This window comes from Daphnia magna, unplaced genomic scaffold (genome assembly GCF_020631705.1).
Source record: "Daphnia magna isolate NIES unplaced genomic scaffold, ASM2063170v1.1 Dm_contigs134, whole genome shotgun sequence".
Classification (NCBI taxonomy): Eukaryota; Metazoa; Arthropoda; class Branchiopoda; order Diplostraca; family Daphniidae; genus Daphnia; species Daphnia magna.
In genome coordinates, this window is record NW_025533136.1 from 132235 (window position 1) to 146424 (window position 14190).

Consider the following 14190-nt stretch of genomic DNA (forward strand, 5'->3'; position numbering starts at 1 on the left):
TTCAGTCCTTTCGTCCATTCTTTCCACTTTGCCAGAACTTCTTCAGGCAATGGGTGGTCCCAGCCACGAGGCATTTTCTTCTCGCGCTCTAATCGATGGATATGTTGAAACAGGAGCCTCGCTCCTGACATCACTGGAAGGCAAATACCGAGAGGGTCGAAAGTCAAGGAAATGGCTGATAGCAATTCCCGCTTTGTAGATACTTCGGGCATTTGCTTTACCCTGATTCTGTAAGAGTCGTCGATGAGATGCCACTCCATGCCAAAAATAAAGTCAACCGGCGAGGCGTTCGGGTTAAGATCCGCTATTGGTGTCGATCTAAGATGCGCTGGTATACTGTTGATAACTCGCAAGGAAGATGAAGCAAAACCGGTTAACGCGAAACCACCAGACGCGAGAGATTCCGTCACATCTTTCGCAAAATTTAAAGCCTCCTGCTCAGTTTCGAAAGAGTCACAAAAGTTATCGGAGTAAAAATTGTCTTTTAATCTGGTGGCAACGTGGGGAAAACGGACGTTGTCGTTCGCTGCGCGTTGCAAGGTTTGAACGGCGGCAGATGATGCACAAATTTCACCAAATACTAACGTCGTGAACTGGTACGTGAGGATCGGAGAATTGCTGCCAAATTTGCGAAAAACGAAGCGTTTAAGTGACTGATGTTTTTTGTCAACACCGATACGATGGTAAAATGAAGTAATATCGGCCGAAAGGGCGACGGAATGCTGGCGCGCTCGAAGTAGGATACCAACCAGATAAGGAATAGATTGGGGTCCACGCAATAGAAAACAGTTGAGAGATATTCCCTTGTAACGAGCGGCGCAGTCGAAAACGACTCGAATCTCTTTATCCGGTTTGTTGTTGTTTACGACGAAGAAATGCGGTAAATGCCAAATAAAACCCGCCGGTTTGTCGATTTCTGACCGATCCACAAGGACTACAGTGCCGGAAGCGATGAGATTATCTATCTTTTGTTCGTCTTGTTTGGCGAGGCCACGCATATTCGGGTCAAGAAGGCGACGTTCAAGTCCATAGAAACGCAAAAGAGCTTGGCTTCTGTTGTTGGGAATTAACGGGTGGTTCGGTTTTACTGGCAGCTCGATCTGGTAACCACATTTTAAGCGCGTCATAGACCGATTGATGATGGCTACCATTTGATCGTCTTCGTCGGAAATGGAGTTAGCAGCTGGAGGCTCGGGTGAATTTTTGCATGGCTTTGCTGATTGCGAGTTTCCCGAAGCTTCGAAAGCCGACGAGTGGAGTTGTACGTAACCTAAATTAACGCTTCGCTTCTTACTAGGGCCGGTAACGAGACATCGAGGTATTTTGCCAACAACGGCCCAACCGAAGCAAGTCTGGTGCGCTGTAGGGCCATCTTCACCTTCGATCGGTAAGGCGACTCGGAGCGTTCGATGAGCGGATGGAAAATCCATTCCGATTAAAACTTCGACTTTGGACGAATCGATACTAGGAAGTTCGAGGCCAGACAAGTGTTCCCAATTAGTTTTGATACTGGGCCAATCAATTTTACGCCGGGACAGAGTAATTTTTGGGACGACTAAGACGTTGGACGCCTCCAAGGTTTGTTTCCCATCCAGTGAGCTAAGTTTGAACGTTAATACATTGGATTCGATTAAAAGCGAGTCGTAGAACGAACCGAAGCGAACGAGCAAAGTTGGACCTTTCAGATTTAGCGAGTTTGCCAAGTTGCGTGTTACGAGGGTTGCTTCGCTACCCGGATCAAAGACAGCATAGGTTGTGCGAACTGAGTCAAATGTTTCAACCAACAGTTTAACAATACCCAATAAAACTGGCCGTACACCGCTATCTATGGATTTAACGAGAAGTACGTGAGGCTTGTTACCTTTATTGGTTGATGATTCCGGAAACTGCCGATCAGCTCCGTGTAATAACGAATGGTGGGGCCCACCACATTCTTTGCAACCAGCGTTTAGTCTTCTGCATTTTCGTGTGTAATGGCCGCGAATTAGACATTTGAAGCAGTGGTTGTTGGAGGCGCATAATGCGGCGCGAGCATTGACAATAATTCGTTTGAAAACGTTACACATCTCGAGCTTGTGGCCTGGATTCTCCTTGCAGGCAAGACATTCTGGGAAGACTGCTACATCCTATAACGATTGCGCAAGGATAGTTGGGTTGCGGTTGTTATAGTTGCTGCTGCCCGATTGATTTTGATTGCTGTTGTTTCTATTTGTCGAACCGGGAGCGGGTGGTTTTGCTGCGTTCGCATTACCCGTCGAAGATAGTTTGGCACCACGAAGCTCTTCCGCACCAACAATTGCGTCGATCCAGCTGTCAAAGTCCTTTAGTGATGGAACTCGTCTCAATTCGTAGGCATACTTGCCCCAATCAGTATGAAGATTAATCGGTAGCTTGACGTGGAGGGAGCCAACTACCGTGAAGTAAGTGAACAAATCGATGTGTTCAGGGCCTACGCTCGAAACGGCGTCATGCACGGCAGTTGCCATGTGAAAAAGGGAATCAAAGTCACCGTTCTTGAAAGGTAGAAGCTGTAGGAGGTACTGATTATGCGCTTGAATAATGAAGGCTGGGTCGCCGTATTTGCTTTGGAGCTGAGCCCACGCTGATTCGAACGAATAGCCGCCAGTGAAGATATGTGCCATTCTTCGTTGGATACTCTCTAGCAAAGTTTCTTGGAGCGAAAGCAGTTTCACTGACTCCGCGAAGTCTGTGTCGGCTAGAGTGGCTTTAATACCAGCCGCATATTTCGGCCATCTACGGGGATCGCCGTCAAACTTAGCTACTACTAGCCTTGGTTCGCGATAGGATGAATGATGACGCGGCGTAACAGGAACTTGATGACTCATATCGCTGATGTTAGGGTTTGTTGGCACGAATGCCTTAGGCAGATTGTTCTGATAAGTTTGCAATGGAGACGAAGTTAAGTGGTAATCTTCGAACGCTACAGCTCCGAGGCCCGCAAGAAGTTGCGATTCGCGACGGATTCGCATCATAAGATCCTCTTGTTCTCGTTCGTTTTTTGTCGCCAAATCTTTGACTTCTCGTTCTTGCTGAACTTTTTTCTGGACCAACAAGAACTCGAGATCGAGCTTTCGTTTTTTCGCTGCCGTTAATTGAGCAGTAGCGTCAAATTTCTCATCAGGTACGTTTAGATGGCTGGGGGTATCTTGCGGTTCAGGCTGTTGAATAGCACCTGAGGAATCGTAAGACTGAATGGTATTGCTGAGCGATTCCGTTTGGTCGGCGCGTGGATTAGAACGATTAGGTTCATGGCCGCTGTTGGATACATTCCATCCCTGACGACCAACCCTCACTTGACGGACGCGATTGAGTGCTTCGACGCAAGTGTTATGCAGCTGCTGGATCCTTTGCAAGTACGCTTGGGCGGCCTCCAGTTCTTCAGTGTCAAGGTTAGCAGCAGCCACGAAACGCTCGTGTATATCGACGAGCTCGTTGAAGGCATCAGTTAGCGTTGGCATAAAGTCGTCGAGGTCGGCGCGAGACGCGGCGTTGCCTATTAAAGTTCGGGCTCGCTTTACGGCGTTGGTGTGTTTGCGCTTTGCTGTCGTCCGCGCGGCAAACAGGGCCTGAGCGTCGACCATGTGATCTTGGCCCTCGTCGGCCATGCTGGGAAATTAGCGAGTATGAAGCAGTATTGGGAGTTCGTCTTATACGATAGCGTAATTTTCGTTTGGTGGCGTAGTTCTTTCGTGTAACAGCCGGCGAGTATACGAATCAATGAGATTGGGGAAAAGTGTCAACTATCCGAACTGGCCAGTGAATGTTTGCTGGACTCACGTAATTGACGGGAATATGTTTTTCGATTTGTTCGAAAAACCTGTAAATGAGTAAAAGATTCGTTAGTTTGGTTGTAAAGAGTAGTACCGAAAGAATAGGATTGATGTTTTGTCCGATAGATAGTAAATTTCGATTAATTGTAGTGCGATAAGTTCGAGTTCGTATAAATTGTTCGAATAGGTAATTGGTAAAATAACGATTCCGGAAATATTAGTTCGATTGGATTAAAAGTTCACGTTCGATGCTTACCTCATAACTTGTAAATTAAAGCATGCGTTACTTTGTAATTAAGTGCATTGATCACTAGAACGCCGCGTGGCAGATTACTCAACTAGAGGTATATAGTTATATACCTCTAGTTTAGTACGCCACCACTACCTTTTCATTCAATGATTTCAACAAGAAAACTTTTTTTTTTTTTTAGAATTTAAACAAATAGGAAAACATAATCGCAGTAGAACAAAAAATGGAATGAATAAGGGAACGCAAAGGTTAAGTGGGAAGAGGCAGGGTTTGAAAAAGAGGCAGAGGGCAGAGGAGAGAGAGGGGGGAAAAGAGGAGAGTGGAAGAGGCAGGGTTTGAAAAACTTCTCTTTTCTTTAGCGCCCGATTGCAAAAATGGTAAAATTTGGTTTGCGGGTGGAGGTAGGTTCGAAATGTACCGCATTGCACATGGCCGCTCAAAATGGATTTTTGGAACCGACATTTTCATGCATTTTTTCGATAATTGCACTTAGATTTTAACAAATTTCATAATTTACGATTGAGAACTCGGTGGCTAGTAGCAGTATACCATACAGAAGAAAACGGCCGCCTGCCGTTAAGTAGAGTGGGACATACCTTGAGAGATTTTCTTCTGTTTCCACTTGTCACCTGAATTGTTCGTCAAATGGGTTTCGGCACCAATGTGACGGATGGGGAATCCGCAATATTGTTTCACGGAAAGAAAATAAGACACAGAACGACTTTAGATTGAATATGGAAAAAGAATTTATATTTTTTTTTGTTGCTCAGCGAAAAAGACAGGACTACACTTTTTAGAATGTCGCCGGCAAGTCCTTTTTTTTCGTCTGCTTCGCTGCCACGGTGCCGCTTCTCTTTTTCTTTGGCGCTGGTGCGCCACATTTCACATTGAATACAAGTATATTTGATCCTGTTTACATATAGAAGTAAAAACTCATGGTATCACAGTGTATTAACATTGAATACAAGTATATTTGATCCTGTTTACATATAGAAGTTAAAACTCATGGTATCACAGTGTATTCACATTGAATACAGGTATATTTGATTCTGTTTACATGTAGAAGTATTAACTCATAATATAACAGTGTATTCACATTGAATACAAGTATATTTGATCCTGTTTACATATAAAAGTAAAAACTCATGGTATGACAGTGTTTTCACATTGAATACAAGTATATTTGATCCTGTTTACATATAGAAGTAAAAACTCATGATATAACAGTGTATTCACATTGAATAGAAGTATATTTGATTCCGTTTACATGTAGAAGTATAAACTCATAATATAACAGTGTATTCACATTGAATACAAGTATATTTGATCCTGTTTACATATAGAAGTAAAAACTCATGGTATAACAGTGTATTCACATTGAATACAAGTATATTTGATTCTGTTTCCATGTAGAAGTATAAACTCATAATATAACAGTGTATTCACATTGAATACAAGTATATTTGATTCTGTTTACATGTAGAAGTATAAACTCATAATATAACAGTGTATTCACATTTTATACAAGTATATTTGATTCTGTTTACATGTCGAAGTATAAACTCATAATATAACAGTGTATTCACATTGAATACAAGTATATTTGATCCTGTTTACATATAGAAGTAAAAACTCATGGTATAACAGGGTATTCACATTGAATACAAGAATATTTTATTCTTTTTACATGTAGAAGTATAAACTCATAATATAACACTGTATTCACATTGAATACAAGTATATTTGATTCTGTTTACATGAAGAAATATAAACTCATAATATAACAGTATATTCAAATTGAATACAAGTATATTTGATCCTGTTAACATATAGAAGTAAAAACTTATAATATAACATTGTATTCACATTGAATACAAGTATATTTGATCCTGTTTACATATAGAATTAAAAACTCATGGTATAACGGTGTATTCACATTGATATAAAAGTAAAAACTCATGGTATCACAGTGTATTAACATTGAATACAAGTATATTTGATCCTATTACATATAGAAGTTAAAACTCATGGTATCCCAGTTAATTCACATTGAAAACAGGTATATTTGATTCTGTTTACATGTAGAAGTATAAACTCATAATATAACAGTGTATTCACATTGAATACAAGTATATTTGATCCTGTTTACATATAGAAGTAAAAACTCATGGTATGACAGTGTATTCACATTGAATACAAGTATATTTGATTATGTTTACATGTAGAAGTATAAACTTATAATATAACAGTGTATTCACATTGAATACAAGTATATTTGATCCTGTTTACATATACAAGTAAAAAATCATGGTTTAACAGTGTATTCACATTGAATACAAGTATATTTGATTCTGTTTACATGTAGAAGTATAAACTCATAATATAACAGTGTATTCACATTTAGTACAAGTATGTTTGATTCTGTTTACATATAGAAGTAAAAACTTATAATATAACATTGTATTCACATTGAATACAAGTATATTTGATCCTGTTTACATATAGAATTAAAAACTCATGGTATAACGGTGTATTCACATTGATATAAAAGTTAAAACTCATGGTATCACAGTTTTTTCACATTGAATACAAGTATATTTGATCCTGTTTACATATAGAAGTAAAAACTGATGGTATCACAGTGTATTAACATTGAATACAAGTATATTTGATCCTATTACATATAGAAGTTAAAACTCATGGTATCATAGTTAATTCACATTGAATACAGGTATATTTGATTCTGTTTACATGTAGAAGTATAAACTCATAATATAACAGTGTATTCACTTTGAATACAAGTATATTTGATCCTGTTTACATATGTAACTCTTTTTTTCTTGATATTTTTTATTTTTTGAGTATAAACTTATAATATAACAGTGTATTCACTTTGAATACAAGTATATTTGATCCTGTTTACATATAGAAGTAAAAAATCATGGTATAACAGTGTATTCACATTGAATACAAGTATATTTGATTCTGTTTACATGTAGAAGTAAAAACTCATAATATAACAGTGTATTCACATTGAATACAAGTATATTTGATCCTGTTTACATATAGAAGTAAATACTCATGGTATAACAGTGTATTCACGTTGATATAAAAGTTAAAACTTATGGTATCACAGTGTATTCACATTGAATACAAGTATATTTGATTCTGTTTACATGTAGAAGTATAAACTCATAATATAGCAGTGTATTCACATTGAATTCGAATATATCTTTGATCCTGTTTACATATAGAAGTAAAATCTCATGGTATCACAGTGTTTTCACATTGAATACATGTATATTTAATCCTGTTTACATAAAGAAGTAAAAACTCATGGTATAACAGTGTATTCATATTGAGTACAAGTATATTTGATTCTGTTTACATGTAGAAGTATAAACTCATAATATAACAGTGTATTCACATTGAATACAAGTATATTTGATCCTGTTTACATAAAGAAGTAAAAACTCATAATATAACAGTGTATTCACATTGAATACAAGTATATTTGATCCTGTTTATACATAGAAGTAAAAACTCGTGGTATAACAGTGTATTCAAATTGAATACAAGTATATTTGATTCTGTTTCCATGGAGAAGTATAAACTCATAATATAACAGTGTATTCACATTGAATACAAGTATATTTGATTCTATTTACATGTAGAAGTATAAACTTATAATATAACAGTGTATTCACATTTTATACAAGTATATTTGATTCTGTTTACATGTAGAAGTATAAACTCATAATATAACAGTGTATTCACATTGAATACAAGTATATTTGATCCTGTTTACATATAGAAGTAAAAACTCATGGTATAACAGGGTATTCACATTGAATACAAGAATATTTTATTCTTTTTACATGTAGAAGTATAAACTCATAATATAACACTGTATTCACATTGAATACAAGTATATTTGATTCTGTTTACATGAAGAAATATAAACTCATAATATAACAGTATATTCAAATTGAATACAAGTATATTTGATTCTGTTTACATGTAGAAGTATAAACTCATAATATAACAGTGTATTCACATTGAATACAAGTATGTTTATCCTGTTTACATATAGAAGTAAAAACTCCTGGTATAACAGTGTATTCACATTGAATACAAGTATGTTTGATTCTGTTTACATGTAGAAGTATAAACTCATAATATAACAGTGTATTCACATTTAGTACAAGTATATTTGATTCTGTTTACATATAGAAGTAAAAACTTATAATATAACATTGTATTCACATTGAATACAAGTATATTTGATCCTGTTTACATATAGAATTAAAAACTCATGGTATAACGGTGTATTCACATTGATATAAAAGTTAAAACTCATGGTATCACAGTGTTTTCACATTGAATACAAGTATATTTGATCCTGTTTACATATAGAAGTAAAAACTCACGGTATCACAGTGTATTAACATTGAATACAAGTATATTTGATCCTATTACATATAGAAGTTAAAACTCATGGTATCACAGTTAATTCACATTGAATACAGATATATTTGATTCTGTTTACATGTAGAAGTATAAACTCATAATATAACAGTGTATTCACATTGAATACAAGTATATTTGAATCTTTCTACAATGGAGAAGTATAAACTTATAATATAACATTGTATTCACATTGAATACAAGTATATTTGATCCTGTTTACATATAAAAGTAAAAACTTATGGTATAACAGTGTATTCACATTGATATAGAAGTTAAAACTCATGGTATCACAGTGCATTCACATTGAATTCAAGTAAATTTGATTCTGTTTACATGTAGAAGTATAAACTCATAATATAAGAGTGTATTCACATTGAATACAAGTATATTTGATCCTGTTTACATATAGAAGTAAAAATTCATGGTTTAACAGTGTATTCACATTGAATCCAAGTATATTTGATTCTGTTTACATGTAGAAGTATAAACTCATAATTACACAGTGTATTCACATTGAATACAAGTATATTTGATCCTGTTTACATATAGAAGTAAAGACTCATGGTATAACAGTGTATTCACAGTGAATACAAGTATATTTGATTCTGTTTACATGTAGAAGTATAAACTCATAATATAACAGTGTATTCACATTGAATACAACTATATTTGATTCTGTTTACATATAGAAGTAAAAACTCATAATATAACATTGTATACACATTGAATACAAGTATATTTGATCCTGTTTACATATAGAAGTAAAAACTCATAATATAACAGTGTATTCACATTGACTACAAGTATATTTGATCCTGTTGGTACATATAGCAGTAAAAACTCATGGTATAACAGTGTATTCACTGTATTCATCATTGTAGATGTAGATCGGCGCTGGATAAGACTCTCTCGACTGTGACGGCTTCTTCTAGGCTATCTGCTACCGAACTGGATGAACTTAGATAATCATCGACGTATAATTTTCCTTTTACTACTTCGACGATCTTCTCTCTTGCTCCAGCGTCGATGGCGGCTCTCCGACTGGTGTGGATCGCGATAAAAGGCGAACAAGTGGCTCCGAACGGGAGTCGATCCATGCGGCAGACGATTTAATCCGGCGAATCAGGCTCCTTCCATAGAAAACAAAAGAAGTTAGCATCCGCTGGGCGTAGTCGAAAACGACTGAACATCGCTTCCACATCGGAGGTCCAGGCCACTTCTCCTTCACGAAACTGGATCAATACGGCAGGAAGTGATGGCTGCAAAGCGGGACCGCTCAGGATCGCGTCGTTTAGGCATTTCCCTTTGAAAGGTGCTGCTGCGTCGAAGACGACTCTTAATTTCGGCCCCTTGTAGACTCCATGATGGGCGAGAAAATATCTTGCTTCATCTGCGGCCGGCCCGGCCAGACGGAACGCGTAACCTTGGTCGAGAGTTTTCTTCATCGCGGCACGATAATCCGCTTCAAATTGGGGATCACGTTCGAATCTGCGTAGAAGACTCCTGAATCGGTCTTCAACCATCCGACGATTATTTATCAAAACCGGCTCCCCTTCGCGCCATGTTATCGGAACTTCGTATCCTAGGTCCAGCTTTCGTGTTCCGTCGTCAAGGATTGAGACGGCCCGTTTCTCATCTGCTGACATGCCTGGCAGCTGGTATTCGGTCCCGTAGCTCTCGGTTTCACAGAAATGTTTCATCTCTTCGGTCAGCTGGGCCAACTGAAACGATCCAGTGACGGTGTGTGCACGAACTGCGGTAACCATGGTGCCATCTTGCACCACTCCTCTGATGAGCCATCCAAATCTGTTCAGCGTTGCCGTCGGTTCATAGTCTGCACCCACTCTTGACTCTAAGGCGGCGACTAAATGAGAAAGATCCGTTCCAATTAAAATGTCGACTCTTCCGCCGGTTGCTGTAACTGGGAGGTCTGAAAGATGCTTCCAACGCTGTTTCAGAGACGGCCAATCGGTAACCGGGATGTCGCTGGCCACCGATGGTAGAGTGGAACAGGGAATGGAGATGGTTTCGCCGTTGGTGTCTCGGACGAAGGTGATTCGTTGGGAAGGATAACGATTAATCACGTTGCCGGCTCCAATAATTGTTAAGAGGTGACGAGTTCCGCGTAGATTGAGGTAATTTGCAAAACCTTGCCGCATCAAAGTTGAATCGCTGCCCTCATCTACAAATACGTTGGCCAGTGCCCAGTTTCCATCCGCCTTTTGAACTTGAAGCCGCATCATCCCCATCGCCACACGTCCGGGTTTTCTTGATTCGATGTGCAGAATGGACGGCCTGGCGGTGACGGAAGTGTCAACGCTGATCTGACTGGCTTCATGCAGTAATGGATGATGGAAATGGGTGCAATTCGGTTGGCTGCAGGGCTTTCTCTGAGAACAGAAACGGACGGAGTGTTTGGCTTTTAGACAACCAAAACATAAGCGATGTCGTGCACAAAACGCGACGTGGTTGCCGACGGAAAGATTCTTAAAATCTCCACAAGTTTCGAGTTTGTGCTCGCCTTCACACTTGAAGCAGAAACTACGAGTGGCTGGCTTCGACGGTGTGAAGGAACCGGAATGTTGCTTCGAAGAGACCTGGTTTGTTCGGGCAGCAAAACGTACAGGTTTAGGTGTCGATTGAAGTTGGTCGGCGGCTATGCTGTAAGCATTCTGGTAGGCTGCGGCACGATCACAAAGCCAGCCTCCAAACGTGTTCAGGCTCCGAGTCTCCAATCCTCCTTTTCGGCCGTCGTTCCAGGCCAGTCGGTCGGGAAGTTGTAGTCGGAGGCAAACTTTCTCTATCAGGTCGGCTGTGGCCGTCTCCCCAATGGGAGAGAGGTCGAAGAAATGCGTCCGAATTTTCTCGGCATACCGCTTGAAGACCGATGGATCATTCTTCAACTCGAGCTTTTCGATGGCTTGGAGGTGCGCTGCCCGCATCACGTCACGCCGTCCGCATGACTTCTTCAGCCTGACCAAAGCTTCAATGTAGGCTCCTTCTCCTCCTCCAAGTCCGTGAACGACATCCAGGCAATCTCCTCTTAGATGACGTTTAAGCAGGGCCAGTTTTTCACCAGGGGCCTTGGCTGCGTCGTGAACTAAGGCTCTGAACAGATCCACCCAAGCGAACCAATCCAACGCTCTACCGCTGTATGGCTCGAGATCCGCTTTGATAGAGGACCTAGAATTATTTGAATTGGTCGGCTTCAGCTTTCCCGCTGCATAGCTGTCGATCCAGGCGTCGGGAGCTATATTCTGTTGTCGCTGCCGAAGCTTCCAATTAGTAGCTAGCAGTGATGCGTGATTAATTTGTTGACTGACTGAAGTGAGATGGTCCGGATCCCCATCGCTCATCTGTAGATTCAGGAGTGCTTCCTCTGCTGCCTCTTACTGATTGCGCAATTCCTCGGCTCGATTATGCGCTTCTTCTGCTTGGCTTCGAGCGTCATCTGCTCGTTGTCGGGCTGCTTGGAGTTCCTCCTCTTGATTAACGCGACGACGACCACCAACTCCTCCGTGCTGGATAACTGATGGGGCTTCATCTTTCCTGGAGTCGAGATGTTGCTCGGCATTGGCTATCGTCTCACCGACCGCTTGGACGTATCTAAGATGTAACTCGTCCATCTTCTCGTTCTCCTCCGAATCTTCCATGGTCAGTAATTCGGTATGGAGAGACGTGGCTCGTTTCAGTAGATCCTTGAGGTGTCGTACGAGACCAGCAATTGCTCCCCGTGAACCAGCTGCCCTGATGTGCTCGTTGAGATGGCGATTGGTGTTGGTAATCTGAGACCGTAACGTTCGCCGTTTCTTCTTTGCGATCGCCAAGTCCACGAATGGCTCTTCTGTAGTCTCGATCAAGACAGCTTCGGCTCCTCCCTCCATTCCTGCACGTGTATGAGACCAACGGAATGGCTTGAAGATTGCACAGCGATGACATCTGCGTGTACAGGGAGAACTCAACGGAAGATGACTTGAAGACTGCACAGTGATGAGGTCTGTGGGAGCAGCAGTCGGCTAGATGTATGAAGAGATGTCTCTCTGACGAGACTGTTGAGTCAGCAACTCTGAGATTTCAAAGCTCCGGTTCGAAGGACCAATGTTTCGGGAGCTATGAATAAAGCTGAATGCAGTAGATGCTGACACTTGATATTTTATTGGTCGAGAGAGACTGAAACTGATTTGCCACTTCAGTATTCAGCTCTGCGACTGACAATCCATAGGGCAAATGATAGTTAACAGTAATGGTGCCTAGATGGCTAGAATGAAGTCTGAAAGAGGCTGAATTCGAGAGCGATACAGACGTGTATTCTCTCTACCAACGAGTCGAGACCAACTGACGCTGTGATCAGAGGGAGGGGAGGGGGGCGACGTTGCCGAGTCATAGCATGTCTTTTTCCCCGTACATGAATGGAAAAGAATTTCTGAATTGTAACGTGGAACACCCACGGCAAGAAAACACTCCCAGGGCCAAAACACGGGGAGCAAAAAGATAAGGGGTAATTGCTGAATTAGGAAACAAGAGCGGGTGTCCAAGCTGACGTAAGAGGGGATGGACTCAAAGGAGAACGGACGAGAGAGCATACAACCAAATAGACACAATAATAAACTAAGAAGCGATCTTGGCGGCCAGGCGACGCGAACGACGGGGAGTGGATGAAGGCGCTGTCGGAGGGGCCAGACCCGGCAGCTGGACGGGGGAAGTCGTAGTTGAAGTGCTCGCTGGCGGTTGTGGCTGCGGAATTTGGGGGAGATGACCCGAAGAAAACGCCGATTGCGGCGGAACAGCCGCCCAGCTGGCGTTTTGACGAGGTAATCCCGGAATGGCCCCATCTCAACGATGACTCCAGGAGTGGACCAACGTTTTGACTTATGGTCTTGGATGAGCACGCTGTCGCCAATCACCAGGGGTGGGAGGGGTGCGCGGAACGGTTGAAATGCTGAATTTGTAGTTCCTTTGCACGTTGAGCCCGCTTCTCCAATACCTCAGCGGCTTGCTGCCATTCCGGAGCGAATGAACGCCTGTGTGCGGGAAGGAGATCGCGCGTTGGGCGGCTGAAAACAATCTGCGATGGTGAAGCTCCGCCCGACATAGGCGCGTTGCGGAAGAGAAGCAAAGCCTTGCCAAACTTGTCCGGGTCGAACGAACCTGACGACCAAGAGCCTGCGATGAGCTTCTTCATCGATTTGACGGCTGATTCCGCGTAGCCATTGGACTGGGGATGGTGGGGCGATGAACGGCCGTTACTAATATCCCAGTCGTGAAGGAAGGCGAGAAATTCGTCGGACTTGAACTGCGGTCCTCCATCCGACCACAGTTTCACCGGGGCTCCGGCTCCACACGTGAAAAATGAACGGAGGGCGTCGATGACCCGTCGCGTTGACGTGTTGGTGTCCGGGAACGGAAAGACTTGAGGCCAACCGCTGAACTGATCGGCCACAATTAAAAAATCACGACCGCGGTATGCGCCTAGATCGACGAACACAAACTCGAACGGTCTGGAAGCCGGAGCATGGGGAAGGAGTGGCTCCGCCGGATGTGATGGAAGACGCTCTGTGCAGGATGGGCAGGACTTTGCGGCCACGACGATATCGTTGTCCATGGAGGGCCAGTAGATTGAGAGACGGGCGCGCTGACGGAGTTTAGTGGCTCCTTGGTGCATTTGAAGTAAGCGCCTGA

At 41.7% G+C, this 14190-nt stretch overlaps 3 protein-coding genes across 3 annotated transcripts; all 3 read right to left on the reverse strand.

The window, feature by feature from the left end:
* Positions 1-2126: 2126 nt before the first annotated feature.
* Positions 2127-3626, reverse strand: LOC123467021. The gene has a single exon (XM_045167082.1). It carries the CDS (start codon positions 3624-3626, stop codon positions 2127-2129), a length of 1500 nt encoding a protein of 499 aa, XP_045023017.1.
* A 5994-nt stretch (positions 3627-9620) lies between these two features.
* LOC123467022 lies at positions 9621-11867 on the reverse strand. Its single transcript, XM_045167083.1, has one exon. It carries the CDS (start codon positions 11865-11867, stop codon positions 9621-9623), a length of 2247 nt encoding a protein of 748 aa, XP_045023018.1.
* On the reverse strand, positions 11818-12416 carry LOC123467016. Its single transcript, XM_045167077.1, has one exon. The coding sequence runs from the start codon at positions 12393-12395 to the stop codon at positions 11901-11903; it is 495 nt and encodes a 164-aa protein (XP_045023012.1). The 5' UTR covers positions 12396-12416; the 3' UTR covers positions 11818-11900.
* Positions 12417-14190: the final 1774 nt, after the last annotated feature.